This window comes from Lepidochelys olivacea (assembly GCF_965140295.1).
Source record: "Lepidochelys olivacea isolate rLepOli2 genome assembly, chromosome: 3".
Classification (NCBI taxonomy): domain Eukaryota; kingdom Metazoa; phylum Chordata; order Testudines; family Cheloniidae; genus Lepidochelys; species Lepidochelys olivacea.
The window spans coordinates 202,774,814-202,791,533 of NC_140413.1; the positions used below are offsets into that span (position 1 = coordinate 202,774,814).

General features: G+C 41.8%; 1 protein-coding gene across 3 annotated transcripts in view; it reads right to left on the reverse strand.

Moving 5' to 3' along the window:
- PLCB1 (phospholipase C beta 1) overlaps positions 1-16,720 on the reverse strand; it is a 675,122-nt gene that overhangs the window by 187,313 nt on the left and 471,089 nt on the right. For all 3 annotated transcript variants that reach the window (XM_084624014.1, XM_084624013.1, XM_084624012.1), the window contains exon 10: positions 724-870. In XM_084624014.1, coding sequence (XP_084480140.1) covers positions 724-870 — 147 coding nt within the window. The remainder of the gene's footprint in view (positions 1-723; positions 871-16,720) is intronic.

The following is a 16,720-nucleotide window of genomic DNA, read 5'->3' on the forward strand; positions in this document are numbered from 1 at the left end:
TGTTTTAAAGCTCCATTGACTTTAGAGCATAAATAATACAGATCAGGCCCTTAATTTAATTATGTCATGGGAGCTTCTGGGAGCTCAGCATTTCTGAGAATTGGCTTGCACCATCAAAGAGCCTAGATGCTGAAGGCAGTTAGCAGCCCAGATCGCCCCTCCTTAAGAAGAAAGGGGCAGAAAGGCAGGAGACTCATGAGCCATTCTGGACCTCTCTGATCTCTCAAACCAAAACAAATCTATTGGGAAGGTTGATCTCACAAAAGCTTCAGGTTCAATTAGTTTCAATTAGAGGGGGAAAAATGAAGTAGATGCAGGGAGGTTCTTACTATGAGGATTTTACCATATTGGTTCACCTCTCACGAATCGTAATGAAATATTGTCTTGGACGCTAGACAATGAACCATTTCTTTTCCAACTTAAACATCTGCTCCGGAGCCTGTTTATGTTCATGGGGATCTTTCAACTTCACTAGGCTTTTTGGATCAGGCACTGACTGAACTATATAACTTCCAATGGATGTTCAATATTAATAAGAATAAGGAGGTAACATCTCTGTGAAGCAGGATAAGAATCACTGTCTGTGTTGTCCTTACTTTTCAGAAACAATCAGAGTGTGGGATCATTTACACCCGAGTGGTTAGTGCATCCATCCAGTATGACTGCAAATACGCTGTCTATTAATGTTGCAAAGTAAGAAATCAGATCCTTCCCGTACTATACCTGTGAGGTAGGTGTTGTGTGAGGAATTGATCAAATAGTGAGACAATGGCTGAGACATGTCTTCATTCAAATCCAGTTTCTCAGGTGGAACAACGCCATTCTCTTCTCCACCCAGGTATCGCATAAATCCATCCACCGATATCTGTCCTGGGAAAGCACAGATTCGGGGGAATCACACGTTAATTCTAAGCACAGTATCCTCGGCACATACATATTTTCCCATTCAATGCATATCTAGAATGTGGCATATGAGAAAGGCCACGTTATAATCACATTAGACTAGTTATGAATATGGCCTACATTTATACCATTTACAGAAGTGTTTTTATTATTATTACCCTTAAACTCTCAGAATTGTGTGTAGGGATCTAAACACATGACATCAATTGTACAGTCTCGTACAGAGAGACTGTCCTGCCACACTGTTGATCTCATTCCATTCACTGCAATGAGAGCCAAGCATCAAAATTCCCCATATATGGCCCATACATAAAATGTCATAAATAGTACTACCTTGCCATTTATTTTGGTTTGTTCATTAACTTTCTAACTATTCTCATTCCCTCCAGTTCCTCTAGAGCCAAAGCCTGAGGTCCTAACTCAGTTTGCATTCAATTCTTTGCAATTTTCCTGGATAAGGACAGAGTAAAAAACCCCACTGCTGGGGGAATAAATATGCCAGGAATCTGTAGGTCAGAAGGCTATGGACACAAACCAATCAAAAGGATCTGGTAAATTCTCTGCTGTCAACATGATTCCAGTATGTACATCTGAACTTAGACTAACAAACCCCCTCAGCAAGTGTGAGTTAGTGTTTTGTTTTGTAATTATTTCACCAATTTGAACACCCCTTTGAAACTGCAGGAGCAAGATCAGCCTGGGCACAAGCGGGATCTACACCACTGACGGCAGTGAAGCTGTGCCTCATTCCACAGAGGCTGAATTTGAGCTGTAAACCACTAGGCTTTGACTTACTCTGGATCTGACACATGCTACTCCACTGGGCCAAGCCATAACATTCCCTCTCAACCTTCCCCCCCTCCCCCCCGTTTTTTTCTGATTTTATTTGTCTAGTTTTCCTCTACTGGTCTGTTAGAGGAACTGTAGTAACTCAGGCTGTTCCCTCAGCGCATTACCTCAGAGGTGGGGAAACCTCTGATGTAGCTCGCTCCCGGCCCCTCCCCTGCAGCCTCAGCTCACTGCACCGCTGGCGCAATGCTCCGGGCGGCGGGGCTGCGAGCTCCTGCAGGGCCGCGGCCTGAGCCGGGGCTCTGTGCTGCGTGGTGTGCGGCTGCCTCTCCTGGTGCTCTGGACGGCACGGCTGTAGTGCCGCCAGCCACCGGTGCTCCAGGCAACGCGCTAAGAGGGCAGGGAGCCGGGGGGGGGGGGGGTTGGATAGAGGGCAAGGGAGTTCAGGGTGGTGGTCAGGGGTGGGGGTGTGCATAGGGGTCGGGGCGGTCGGAGGGCGGGGAACAGGGGGGTTGAATGGGGGGGCAGAGTTCCGGGGGGGCAGTCAGGAAGGAGGGGGGGGGTTGGATGGGGTGGCGGGGGGCAGTCGGGGCAGGGGTTCCGGGGGCGGTCAGGGAGAAGGGGTGATTGGATGGGGCAGGGGTTCCAGGGGTGGCCATCAGGGGACAGGGAATGGGGGGGTTGGATGGGGCAGGAGTCCCGGGGGAGCCGTCAGGGAGCAAGAAGCACGGGGGGTTGGCTAGGGGGCGGGGGCCAGGCCATGCCTGGCTGTTTGGGGAGGCACAGCCTCCCCTAACTGGCCCTCCATACACTTTCGGAAACCCGATGTGGACCTCAGGCCAAAAAGTTTGCCCGCCCCTGCACTACATACTTGTTCCTTGTAGATAAACATAAATAAATACTGACTTCTCTACCTTTGAAGAACCTAGGATACACAATATCTGTGTATCTGTACAATATCTCTAACTGCAGGAGCTAGCGGACTCGGTACTGGGCTAGGACGTGGAAGATCTGGGATCTGGTTCCTAACTCTGAGACTGTTCTAACTCTGTGATCATAGCAAAAATCACAAGTTCTATGCCTCAAGCAACCTGACCTGTGAAAATGGCACCTGGCCTTTGTAAAGGCCTCTGAGATTATCAGGTGAAAATGTGCTCACTCTCTCTCCCTGCATAAAGTAGCTATTTTAAGTCTGGGCATGGACTTCAGGATTTGGCTGTGATCAGAGAGGAGGATGTGGCCAGTGAACCAAAGCGTGTTAAGTGTGTAACAGATTTAAATTCTGATGTCTTGTTCTCATGACCACCAATGATCATCACACCAAATGAATCTATTTCTGTGACAAGGAGCATAGTCAGAATACAAAATAGCGCAATCATCATTCTTTCTCATGACAACCAGACCAGAAGAAGGGTGAAAGGGAAAACAGCAAGCCCATCACAGCTTGAACATAGCAATCTGACTACAGCCTCCTTGGATGCTCTGACACAGAGTAATCAATCACCTACAGACTGAGGCCTAGATGCTTTCCCTTTCACAGCTGGAGCAAAAAGAGTCAGGAAACCTTCCTCGAGTTTCAAGCCCAGTGATTCATCGGACAATCAGAAGGCTGGACAATCTGCTCGGCACAAAGACCTGACCAGTTCAGGTGCCATGGAGCTGTGCTGTTACTGGTACAGACCTGATCCCAAACCCATCAAAGTCAACAGAAAGACTCCCAATGACTTGGATCAGGCTCTGTGTGACATAAATGCAGAGTTAATGCTATTCTGTGACTGTTTCCTGCAGAATTAACCCCACTCTCCACCCCCACGCCCGGGACAGGGTGGGGCTTTCCTGGGCCCCGCTTGGGTGTTTTCAGAGTTTCTTCTCTTCCCTTCCAAAGTTTTTTTTTTCCCTTTGGGAACCTTACTTCAGTCTTCCTGGATTTCCAGGTACAAGGACCTTCCTCTTAAGGACATTCAGTCTGAGTTTTCCTTTAAGAGAATCCATTGATGTCTGGCTTGTTTATAGCAGGTAGGTATGGCTAAACCTCGGGCCAGGGTTTATCTTCAACTGCTCCCTGGAGTGATCAGCTTGTATCTGGTCTGGTGAGTCCTTGTGGGTGGCGGAAGTTTACATGCTGTCTTCCTCCCAGCAATCGTGTTGTAAGGGACAGCAGCTTTTCTCCTGGCTGCTGCCCTTCCTGTGACAAGTTCTCCCTTTTAAACTTGCTTCCTCCAAGTGGAGCAGGCTCTGCTCCAGAGGAGCTTGTTAGCCATCTTGATTGGGATGGAGGCATGCCCCATCATACCCCCACCACAGCTCCCTACCTCATCCTCACCTCAAATATCTGTGGAGCCTTAAACAGGTGGTGCTAATGTGGAGAGGCCTCATAGCCTTGCTAGCTATACAACTACATAGCTTAGCAGCTAGTTCATTGCGACAGTGGGCTACTTCTTCTTCATCACAATGAGGCAGACTGCATCTCAGACACTGACACAATATGCAAGCAGAATTATTGCAGATTTTGCAGTGGTGTGAGTTTGATGGTGGAATGGAGACAGCAGATGTCAAAGATGCTTTTATTCCTGGGTTCTAATTTAGTAGCTCGTTTGTGACCATGTAAATGATCTTGCCAAGGCCAACCAATGAGCAACAATTCTCCATAGATGGTAGTCTGCAATAAAATTACTTGAACGTATTGGTACGGTGAGTTCTGAGTTTTCTCAGTCATGCCACAAGGGGAAAAAAAAGCATGACCAGCTTCTTCAGTAGCGACTACCATATTTCATCTGAGTATTAGGAAAAGGGGAAACTGGCCAAGCGAACAAGCACAGCAAGACAGGTCCACAGTGAAACTGCTGTTCTTTGTGCTCTTCTACAAACAGGAGGACACAGTCCTGGGTCTGAAAAGGAGCAGCACAAGAAACTGAAGTATCGGGCTTGATCACAGAGACCTTACTTGGGCAATTCCCACGAGGCCTATGTTGTGTTTTTATCTACTTCACTAACCTAAGCTTTTTTTTTTCTTTTTTTCCTCTAACTCAGGTCTTTAGAAATGTTCCAATTTAATTTCTTTAAAATAATCAATATAATCTCTCTCCACATCCCTGATATAAAGTGCAGTGCACTGCTGTGAAAAGAGAATTCAATTGGCTTGTTTCCCTCTCACTCACCATTACCATTAATAAGAGTTCAAGGGGTCAAATCATTCCTTGTGTGGCCCTAAAGCTTTCAAATGATGCCCTCAGCGATACCTCTGCAATTCCCTTGCCTTCTATGCGTTGGAACGAGTGTAACTAACCACTACATAGGATCTGATCCAAAGCACACTGAAGTCAGTTAAAAGACTCCCATTAATTCCTATGGGTTTTGGATCAAGTATACAGTAAATAATTTCATTGATAATGCAAAAGAAGGAATAGAATCCAAAACACACTTTCTTAGCTGTGTTGGCACTGGAGTAAACTGTACTCTAGTTTTAATCACACCAGCTATGTTCATAAATCTCTTGCAGTTAACAGTTGAGATCTTTTCCTTTACTGGGGTAGCGTACTGTTCAGTAGGTCACCAGTACACAGAATGCCTTTCTTTCCCACCGAGATGGCTCCTCTCTAATACATGTAATTCTTCAGAAGTTATTTACAAAATTATATTTCATGGGGTAATGCAGAAGGACTCTCCGCCATGAAATGCTCACCCAGATGATGTCCACCAAAAAAAGATACTTCCTCCCTTCTGTGCATCCTATACATTAAACATCCTATACATTACTTAGACCTTTCCCATCATTCAGCAAGTACTTGTTCTGTTTAAAGATACAAGTTTCTTAAGGGAAAAATACCACATGTATACTCTTTGTGAAGATACCCTTGATGTCCTTTGTAACAGAACATTGTACTTCCATCATATCAAGGTTTACAGTTCTCATGCAGGAGAATATTAAGGATGTTCTAATGGATCACCAATTTTCAACTTAAGCCAAGTCTGTTTCTGATTAATGGTCAATTACAATTTGTCTTAATACTTCTTTTTAAGAAAGGAAATCCATACTGTTATTTTTATTGTCAAAAAAGTGTAAAAACCAGCCTGGTACATAATTTTTTCTTCTATACACAGAGAAAACTGATGGATTATTGATATTAGTTATGTATTTGACAGGACAACTGGTGACTGATGAGCTTTTGACCTCACTCACTAGTACTTGTTTTAAAATTAAAAACACACCAAGCATATTTCATATTATGTGACAGCTGGATTTACTGGCAGAGCTTGTCATAAAGATCTTGCTCCTGCGCAGAATGGACTATACTTTTGTGTCTGATGACCATGGAGCCTAGAAATCTGTTTACCATGGAAAAAAGTGGAATTTGCATTTTTACAGAGAATCTTTAGTTTTTACATTTTGTGAAAAAAAACATACAGTAGAACCCCATTTATCCATCTCTCCATATTAACTGACCCACCAGGTTCATGGGGCTGACCACCTGAACCACCAGCCACCCAGGGCTGAAGCCGAACCACCAGCCGCTGGCAGCCCTGGGTGGTTCAGTTAAGATGCAGAGCTGGATAATGGTGGCTTGGATACACTGGGTTCTACTGTATATCAGTAAGACACTGTGTTCAACTGATACCTATCTATATCGGGGCTAGTGAAACTAAAGTGCAGCATTTAATTTTAATCACGAAAAAAACAAGATTATTTTTGTTGGAGAATTTTGGGTTTTTTATCACAGAAAACTAGAATTCCCTGCTGATGACTATCGTTTTTCTCCCATGGACCCACTATACTGAGAGATAGAGAGAGAGGAGGAGTGTTTCAGTTGCATGATATTTGGGTCCCAAAACATGAACACACACACACACAAAAGGCTTTGGTGGGGTTTGGTGAAAGCGGCCTCCTAGGAGTGTGAATACAGAATGTGGCCCCATATTTTACCACATAAAGGAATGGGAGAAGTAAAATACTGGAAAAGTATTGAGAAAAACATATAAGGGCCTAAAGGATACCTGGAATAATATGTAGTCCTGCTACTCTATGTATTATTTGTAAATGAGGTAACATTTTCAAAAGCATTCAAGTGGCTTAGGGGCCTACCCCACATTTTCAAAGGAGACAGACGCAGATTCTCAAAAATATTCAGGTGCCCAAGTCACTTTTGAAAATGGGAATTAAGGTTTTTTAATTGTTTAATTGTTTCGGCCCTCACCATAATATCTGGGCATTTTATAAACTTCATCGGTTATCTGAGAAGAGGAACACTCCCCTCCCCCCTTCCTTTTAAGCCACTTTCTCACAGTGATCGGCAACACAGAAAAGTTGCATGAGACAAAATTGATCCCTTTTTTTATCATATTAACAAGCTAGTGGAAGAAGGGATACACTAGAATGCATATATCTGGCTATTATTGATGAAGGAATCTTACTGGAAAAGTTAATTCAGCAGAGAACGAGAAATGAAAATGAACTGAAGGCTAACTAGATGGTCATGATGGTTCCTCCTGGCTCTGAAGCTATGAATTGGATTGCATGGGGGTCCCATTGCTAGGGCTGGTTTCATTTCACATCTCTGTTAATAATCTGAAAGAAGGGTCAGCCACATGACAAATAAATTGACATGGGAGTCTTTGTGAATAGGATGGGAGGGAGATACTTGGAAATCAGCAATACTGGAAAAATGGAGAGGTTACAAAGGGCAGCAATACTGGATGAGTTAGCAATGAGAAATGGTCGTAAAAGAAGCCAATGTGATTCAGGGCTGCAGAGGATACCAATATCAAATCACAGACCAAGGAAGTGACAATACATGGCCTCAGTCATACCACCACTAATGCACATACATAACCTTAATAATGAGAGGAGTCCCATTAGACGCATGAGTTTAGAGGTAAGCATGTGCTAGAAGTGTTGGAAGGATAAGGGTCTATATGTAAGTGCTAAGTTTGTACTCCTCACTATCGCAAAGGTGTCTGTCAACTGGAGATAATTTAGAGAACAGCAACAGAAATTATTTATAATATTTTCATAGAATCGTAGAACTGGAAGGGACCTCGAGAGGTCATCTAGTCTCGTCCCCTGTACTCAAGGCAGGACCAAGTATTATCTAGACCATTCCTGACAGGTATTTCTACAACCTGCTCTTAAAAATCCCTAATGATGGAGATTCCACCACCTCCCTAGGCAATTTATTCCAGTGCTTAACCACTCTGACAGTTAGGAAGTTTTTCCTAACGTCCAACCTAAACCGCCCTTGCTGCAATTTAAGCCCATGCTTCTTGTCATGTCCTCAGAGGTTAAGAAGAACAATATTTCTCCCTCCTCCTTGTAACAACCTTTTTTATGTACTTGAAAACTGTTCTCATGTCCCCTCTCAGTCTTCTCCAGACTCAACAAACCCAAGCTTTTCAATCTTCCCTTATAGGTCATGTTTTCTAGATCTTTAATCTTTTTTGTTGCTCTTTTTCCTCCAATCTGTCCACATCTTTCCTGAAATGTGGCGCCCAGGATAACAGGATAGCACTTTCTACCCAAGCATCGTAAAAAGCTTTAAACAGGAACGTAAGCATTATTATTTCCATCTCATGACAGAAATGGAGCTATAACAAGATTATATGACCTGGAAAAAGATCTTAGGTCTCCTGATTCTGTGTCTTATGCTCTAACCACTAGATGACATTGCCTCCCTAAGGTACCTAGAGAAATAAGAAAAATGAGAGAGCTCAATACATATAACCTGTGTAAACAGTGACTAAGTAGGAATGTAATAACTGTCAGCAAGGATCTGAAGCATAAACAACAAGGATGGGAAGGAATTGTTTAAGGTGGCCAAGAGCAGAAGCAGCTAAGAGTAATGAGAACAGAATAAGCAATGGAAAATTTACGTCGGAATATTTGAAAAAGTTTCATAATAGTGAAATCTATTAAACTGTGGAACAGTAGTGCAATGGATGTGGCAGATGCCCCATTGCTTGAATCATTTAAAATTAGACCTGATATAATATTGGAGAATATACGGTCATACTGAGAATGGTGACCACACTTTGGATCTTTACTTTTTTAAAGATAAAAATAACACACTAAATTCTACTCTGAATTACACCTACCCAGCAACTCTCAGACTTACACAGACTGTAACACTGCTGAAAAAAAAGCAGGCTTACTATAAAATTAGAATCTTGCAGAGGACTCTTAACCAATAACACAGGAGAAGAGCAAGATTCCTTGCTGTATGGCTGCCTTGAAATATTGTACTAAAGACACAGGAATGGAGAATGGTATTTTCTAAGCAATTTCCAGAATAAATAGTTGGTGAATGACAAGTAGGTAGGGAGAGAAAACATAGGTCTGGAAGAAAAAAGATGTCTGCCCTTTAATTGAGTACATAAGGAAATTGTTCAATATCAGTTAATCCATGTGGAAATACGACTCCATCCTGCAGCGAAGGACAGTCAATTCTAGGATGTTTTGCTGAGTAAGAGCCAGTTGAACAAAGAAAGAAGAATCTGCTTTGTTTGAGTTAGAAATCTTTGTCACTATAATTTGAGCTGGGCAACATTTTTTGGATGAAACTTATTTTGCCAAAATAATCCCGATTCAGGGCAACTGAAATAGTATGTGAATGTGGGTCAAATTTGCTGATCAGAAAAAAGATTCCAAAAAAGTCAAAACATTCCCTTTTGCCATTTTTGAAATGAAACGTTTTGACTTTTCAATTCAAAACAGCTTTTTGTTTCAAATTTTACAATTTTATTTAAGAAAAGTTGAAAAACTCAACAAAACATTTTGTTCCAGTTTGAACAAACCACTTGGTTTGGCCCACAACTATTTTTTTATTTTTTAGTTTAGCCCACAAAACAAAACAAAAAACAAACAAAGATGGGGAAAAAAAACCCCAGCAATTCACACAGCTCTTATTTAAAACAAAGGCATCACCAACTTTTTATCATTTCAGATGATCCCTATGGAACAGGGAAAACAAACATTTGATGTCTCAGGATAGTTTCTGCAATAGGAAAACAATATATCCTCCACTCTACTGCCTGTGGTAGAGGAATTTAGACCCTTAAGCAATTTACGCTGCATTTACGTAAGTAAACCTTTCCTCAACTTACTACCATTCTTAAGCTGTATATGAACCAAGCAGAAATGCACTAGCAAAGTGAATGTCTACCCAATAATCTACATGTGCCTCTAGTATCACGAACCTCGGAAAATCTCCAAGAAGAACATGGTCACGTCAAATGTAAAAGGAAGACAGGAGAACAGAAGAGGCAAAGCTTCCAAAAATTTCTCCAAGATGTGCCTGGTTCATGTCAATAAATACAGGTCAAGGAAGTACGCAAGTAATGTTACAATGTTAAATTTATTACTATTTATTTATTTATTTATCTATCTATTTATGGAGATTTCCATTCTGCCTTTGGCACTTTCCAAACGCTCAAGAAAGATGGGCTCTGCTCCAAGGGGCTCACAGTCTATGGAATTTGTGCCTTCTGCCATAGTGGTGGTTGATACCAGTAGGTTAAACTTGTAGGGTGGGTTTTTCAAAGCCACCTCAGAAAATCAGGTGACCAATTCTCATTAATTTCAATGGGAATTGGGTTTCTAACTCCCTAAGGTAGTTTTGAAAATCTCTGTTTTGCCTGCTAGAAAGTAGGACTAGGAATCACAACTGCTGGTGATTAATGGATACACATTGTGTGTTAAAAACATAATTTCAGAATACGGAGCTTCTGGAAAAGCTTCCCTTTTCTCTTTGCTTTGCCTTTATTGAAATCAAAACTGGATGTTTCGCCAAGGGTATGTCTACACTGCAGGTTTCTTTTGGAAACATGTAGTGTGCATACGTGCATAGCCCCCCTGTCATGGTATAAATCGCATTGTAGATGGTGAGGCATGGATGAATCTAGTAAAGACACACCTGAGGGATATGGGTATGTACCCAGAGTACATACCCTATGCGTTCTCTACTGCTGCAAGCCACACCTCCTGTCTACACTGCTTTTTATTAGCAGTGTAGCATCCCATTGCCTCCAGCTGCTGGAGCCTCTCCTCCTTCCCTGTCACAGGGAAATGCTTCAGCAGCAGGGGAAGGCCCTGGCAGCTCCCCACTGCTGGAGCCCTTCTCTGCCGCAGGGAAAGACTCCCGCAGCAGGGAACAGTTGAATCATTTTCCCCCTGCCTCCCCTCTGCCAGAGCCTTTCACTGACACGTACAGCTACACACTGCAGCATGGACACAGCCTGTTTTCACTCCCACTTGTAGCTACATGTACACTACGTGCTGCCAAAAGTGACGTGTAATGTAGAGGTAGCTTAACGGATGTGCTATTGCTCAAACAGAAGTTATGGGCTTGATGGAGGAATTACTGAGTGAGGTCCTATGACCATGTTATGCAGAAAGTAACGGTAGATGATCGTAGTGGTCCCTTCTGGCCTTAAAAGTCTATGCATTTCCCTTTGATACAAGACAATCTAATATTTGCTTTTTAAAGTTATAATGTAATTTTTCAAAGCCACAGACCAAATTTTGATCTCAGTTATACTGTCTTTAATGGGAATTGCATAAATGTAGGCAGGGGTCAGCCCCACTGGTTTTACTTTATATCACAGTTAAAATTATTAAACCAAAACAGTTTTAACAATACTTTTTTAAAGGGTTACATTAAAAAATATCAAAAACTAGGGGGCTAAATTTCATTCTGGTGTAAATACGCATACTCTTTCCTCCAGAGTGTAGACCTAGACATGGTGACCAATGGTTTCATCAACTCTAGGTTAGACTACCACAAAACATCCATCTGAGGTTAACCATAAAAGCCACATGGAACCTCAGCAACTTGCTCCATCGTGCAGTCCAAAGAGAACACATCTTACTGCTAACTCTGTGCTTTTCTCTGACTCCCTATCCAATTCCCATTTCATTTCAAAGTGATGGCCCTGATATGTACAGTCTTTAAAGCAGTAAGCCCAAAATATTTTCTTGTTTTCCTAGTAGAGGATCCTAATCTCCAAAATTCAGAATGAACTTATGTCTGGACACTTTTAGGTCACAATGCAAGATAACACAGGCCTTTCTAGAGCAATGAAATGGCCCTGAGATGCCTTCTTGGAAGACAAACAACTAAGCAGTCCTGTAGAAGATATTTTCTATGACATGAGAGAGGCAGAGACATTAGGTCCTTTGCAAAGAGAACTAGTTCTGACTTTTTCTTACGTACATGGTGCCTGGATCCCATGGTAGATCTAGAGTGACAGACAAAAATACATTGATTCACAGTAGACCACTGTTTTATCTCAGCCAAATAATGTCTAGTAGGAATGCCACTATTAGCATATGTAGTTATTTTTCCAAACTGTGATCTGTGGGCCACTTAGGGTTTGTCTAAATGGAGCACTATGGGGAATGTGATTTCTAAAGCACACTAACATGTTGCCCATTAATTGGTCCATGTAGACCCTGTTGGTGAGAACTAAAAGTTCCCCAGTAATTTTAGTAGTGCTGTTTTAAAGGTTAAAATTAATTAAAGTAACAGTGCTGTCGGAAATTCTGCATTAAGATTTTGTTGTGGGATCGGCTATGAAGAGACCAAACAGTCTGCGCTGGAAAGAAGCAGATATTGGTTGGAAAATTCTTAAATAACTTACCAAAGTGGAAATGGAAAACTTTAAAAATAAAAGAAAAACTAATGGTTCCAATAGCACAGGACAGGAGTTGGGCCTCCTCCTCTTATTAGATAGGACAGCAGCCAATGGGAAATAGTTATTTTAGTGTCATTCAGCTACCCAAGCTCCTCCCCCTTTCCTCTTCCCAGTCTTCCTCTTGCTTCACTGGAAAGAGGAAGCAAATCCCAGCTGCTCCCATTTTGGGCAGTTTTGCTGTCTTTTTTGCTGGCTGTTTTAGGATTTTTGGGCCACGGCTCTTGTTTTCTTTAGGCACCATGAGTTCCTCCACGGAAGAGAAGAGGAGGAGGGGCACAAAGTATACTCCTCATGCTGACACGCATCAGCGTTCACTTAGCAGGTTCCTTCCACACTGCCAGAGTCAACAAGAGATTGTGGTGGCAGGGGTAATTGCCTGGGTGAGCCAGGCCTTTGCTACTGCCTAGGCTGACTATGGTAGAGACTCCCTTGACTTCTGAGTGAGTGGGAGTGAAGGAGCTGGCCTGTAGGCGGCTTGAAGCCTCAAGCAGGCTTGCAAAATGAGCCAACCAGAGATACCTGCACAGAGAAGGAACCTTAAGCAGCTGATTCCTTATCAAAGTAGCTGAAGCAGCTCCAGAGGAGGAGGAGAAAGAAAAGGTGGAGGGGACTGACTTTGGGAAGCCACAAGGGAGTCTGCTTAGGAAGGCCAGTTGGAAGCTAAGACAAGACAGACTGTGAAGGAGCCCTTTTTGCTCACCCAAGCTCTGAGGTAAGAGCCACACCCTGGGACAGACTTTTTGGACATCTGTGAGTGATTGGCGAATTTCCCTTTTTAAGTTTGTTTGGGGACCTTCCCCCTCCTAGCAAGGAGCCTGATCAGGCTATGTTGTGAGACAAACTTTCATTAAAGCTTTTTGGGATACGTCTCCCTAACACTATCACAGGTTGATGACACAAATTCAGCAATATGATTTTGGTAGAGGCTAGACTGGGATGGGAAAAAATTTATCTTCACATATGGATCAAGAAGACTGGAAATACGCTTCTGTTCTCAGTTGCACCAGTTTGATACCGGTGTAACTACTCTGGCTTCAGTGCGGTTACTCCCGATTAACACCTGAGAGCAGAATCAGGCTGAGAACGCATATGTGCAAGACAGCTCATATTTCTATACAAGTATATGCAACAAATGTAACAGAATAGGGAATTTCCCCTACAGCCTAAACTTTAATATTATAAATGTAGGGACAATGCGCAAAACCTAACACCATAAGTATTGCTCAACAAAGGGTTGCAGAACCCACCCAGTGATTAAAAAGCAAAAAACCTTGCCATATTATCAATCCATATAAAGCCATATTTTCCCACAGCTGTATTTTTAGGTTAGCACCTTCAATATCCATTAGTGCTAGTACACATCATTGCTTTGTTTTCCATTATTTATTTATTATGTTGCTTCAGTTAATAATTCAGAAAGTTTAAGTGCTTCCACTGTAATGTATTTGCAAAGTGGATCCAGTGTGCGGAGATCTCACATTTCAGTAGGAATTTTAGGGGCTGGGGCTTCACTTAAAATAGACTCTTGTTAGCAAATGTGCAAGCTAGTGCAAAGCAATGAATTTTACCAATCGGCAAGCAAGTCAAACACACCCATCTAAAAAGAAAAGAGAGCGCATTACAAAACTGTACTTTGCTCATTTATTTTGACAAGAGCAGTTTACGTGTAATTATTTTTGATAATACAGAACACACTCTAAAATTTGCTGCAGTTCTGTTTATAAAACTAATGAAGTCTCAGTAATAAGAGAACCTAACCTGAGCACTCTATGAATATTTTGCGGAGACAGGAGGGAGAAGCCAGATATTTTTCTGTGAATTACAAATTCTGAAGATTAGTGAACTGCTGTTTTGGTGGGCTCTGTTGTACCGTACTCATCAAACAACAGAAACTGCTGAAAGGTCTTCTGCTGTAACATGGGGGAGCGGCATGGAAAATGTCCAGAACGCAGGAGTTAATATAAACATCTCTAATGTTTAATGTCAGAATTAAGAGAAGCTTGTAGGAGGTGTTTAGCACCTTGGAAGATCTGCCTCCATGACCTCTGGAGACAGGAAGCCCCACCGCCTATATGTCCAAAGTTAGGCTTTAAATAGACTTGCATTATTAGAGCTCCTTCAAACTGCAACAGCAGGGCCCTTACCTGCTTTGTACTTGTTTGTGCCAGTAAACACTGTTGCCTAGGAAATGACCCCATCAAGTCATCAAAGGACTCTAATGTGACTATTCTTACATGCAGTGTTATTGTAGCTGTGTTGGTCCCAGGATATTAGAGACAGAAGGTTTGTGGTGAGGTCATACCTTTTATTGGACCGACTTCTGTTGGTGAGAGAGACCAGCTTTTGAGGTTACACAGAGCTCTTCTTCGTGGTCCCATAAAAGATATTACCTCACCAACCTGGAGTCTCTAACCATTCTAAAGCAGTTACTGAAAGGCGATTTAAAGCAGTGGAACCAAATTGTTTAAAAACATATTGATGTTTAACAGGGTGGGGAAAGTACATTTATATTCAAACAACACAGCATGATGTCTTAACAGTGCTCTGGAAAAAAAATCCATGTGTCAGGCGCTCTATAAAATAAAAGTGTGTTTCAATCTACGACAGGGAGTTCATTAATTTACCTTATTGTTTAAAAAGCAAGAGTAACAACCAGGAAACTTGCACAAGACAATTTGAATGGATGTTGAAATTAAATAGGAGTTGGACACCTTCCGTAGAGTGCTTTGAAACCCCGCTGCCTATTTATCTCCCTCTCTCCCTACTAATGACACACACACAATATTTATGAGGCAGTTGATCAAGGAGCTGACTGAGTTTGAGGGGAGAAACACTCTTTGCTGTTGTGGGAAGGTTCTTTTTTCTTTGAAGATTAAAGGGGGTTACCCTTGTGAGTTTTATAATTGGTCAGTTTTTTGGCTTATGGAGAATGTGGTAATTTCCCTAGGAAAGGGTTTGCAACAGGCAGAATTAATATTTCAGCATGCCCATATTTAAGACATGGAAAAGTCTAAAATCTTTATTCCCTCTCATATCTCAAAAATATGCTTTGGGGGAGCTTGTGTTCTGATTCATCCACCAGGGAAGGAGAAACTGCAAGGCACGTCAAGACTCCATTCCCAGGGCTTACACTATTCTCCTGCTTTGCTTAGGAACTCTGAATTTGTTGAAGTCACTATGTGTCGGGCCTTGAGTTATGCTGGGTGGCTGATGGAAAAATGATTCACTTCAGCAGCAGTAAACTTGTAGGTGTTATTGTGCAAAGATTATAACTTTAATAAAGGATCCTAGACATAAAGCTGGGTGACGTTTTTCAGTTTTTCCAGAGGAAAATGCAGGTTCCAATCAACTGAAACAATTTTATGACAATTTCGCCAAATTGTTATGGTTAAAAAAACACAACCTAAACAAAGTTTGGAAGAAATCAAAATGAAACATTTCAATTTTTCTATTCCCAATGACTTTGTTTCAAAATTTACATCCATTTTATTTAAATTATTATTTTTTTTTAAATGTAAAAGCTTAAAACTGACTGAAATGTTTTGGGCCAACAAAAAGTTTCATTCAACTTCAAATGTTTTTACTATTATTATTATTATTATTATTATTTATTATTTTGGAACAGCCAGTGACTTGAGAAATCAGATATTTGCACAGCTCTGCCTGCACATTTTACAAGCTTCGTATGATAGTTGGCAGAGCTGGGCTGGGATTTCTGCACAGCTTATGAGCACTGCAGATATTCCTGCAGGGTTTACTCGTCTTGCAGGAATTCCTGCAGAACTTAATTTTCACAGAAAAAAAAATAGATACACAGGATGCGGTTCTTGAGGAGTTTCTAAACTCCAGAGGCAAAGACAGAGACAGAGAGACAGGGCTCATACTCCTGGGACTCAGAATATAAGTCTCATCGCTCTCTGATCAAAATTGTAACAAGCCCTTTGACATCATGTGTTCACAGACCAAAGGTTTCTTTAAAACCCAATCAACTCAGGCAATTCCCACATCAAAGGTGTAGCAATAAGGTTATGGTTATTATTTCATATACACAAATTTCCTTTAAAAGGGATTAAGGTTGTTCATGTGTGACATCTATCTTATGCAAGCCCTAAACAGCATGGAAATACCAAGTTATGAGATGTCTCTTAACCATGCCAAATGCCTGCATAGCATGTTTCTGCTGACCGTGATAGACTGCACATCATCACAAGGAATTTCCTTCTGCTTCCAATAGATAAGGAAATACTACACGCATTAATCTCCTTCATAGTTATCATGCAAAACATTAGTCACAACCTCACACTTCCTCCAGAAACAAACAACACACCATATACTTGACCTATGT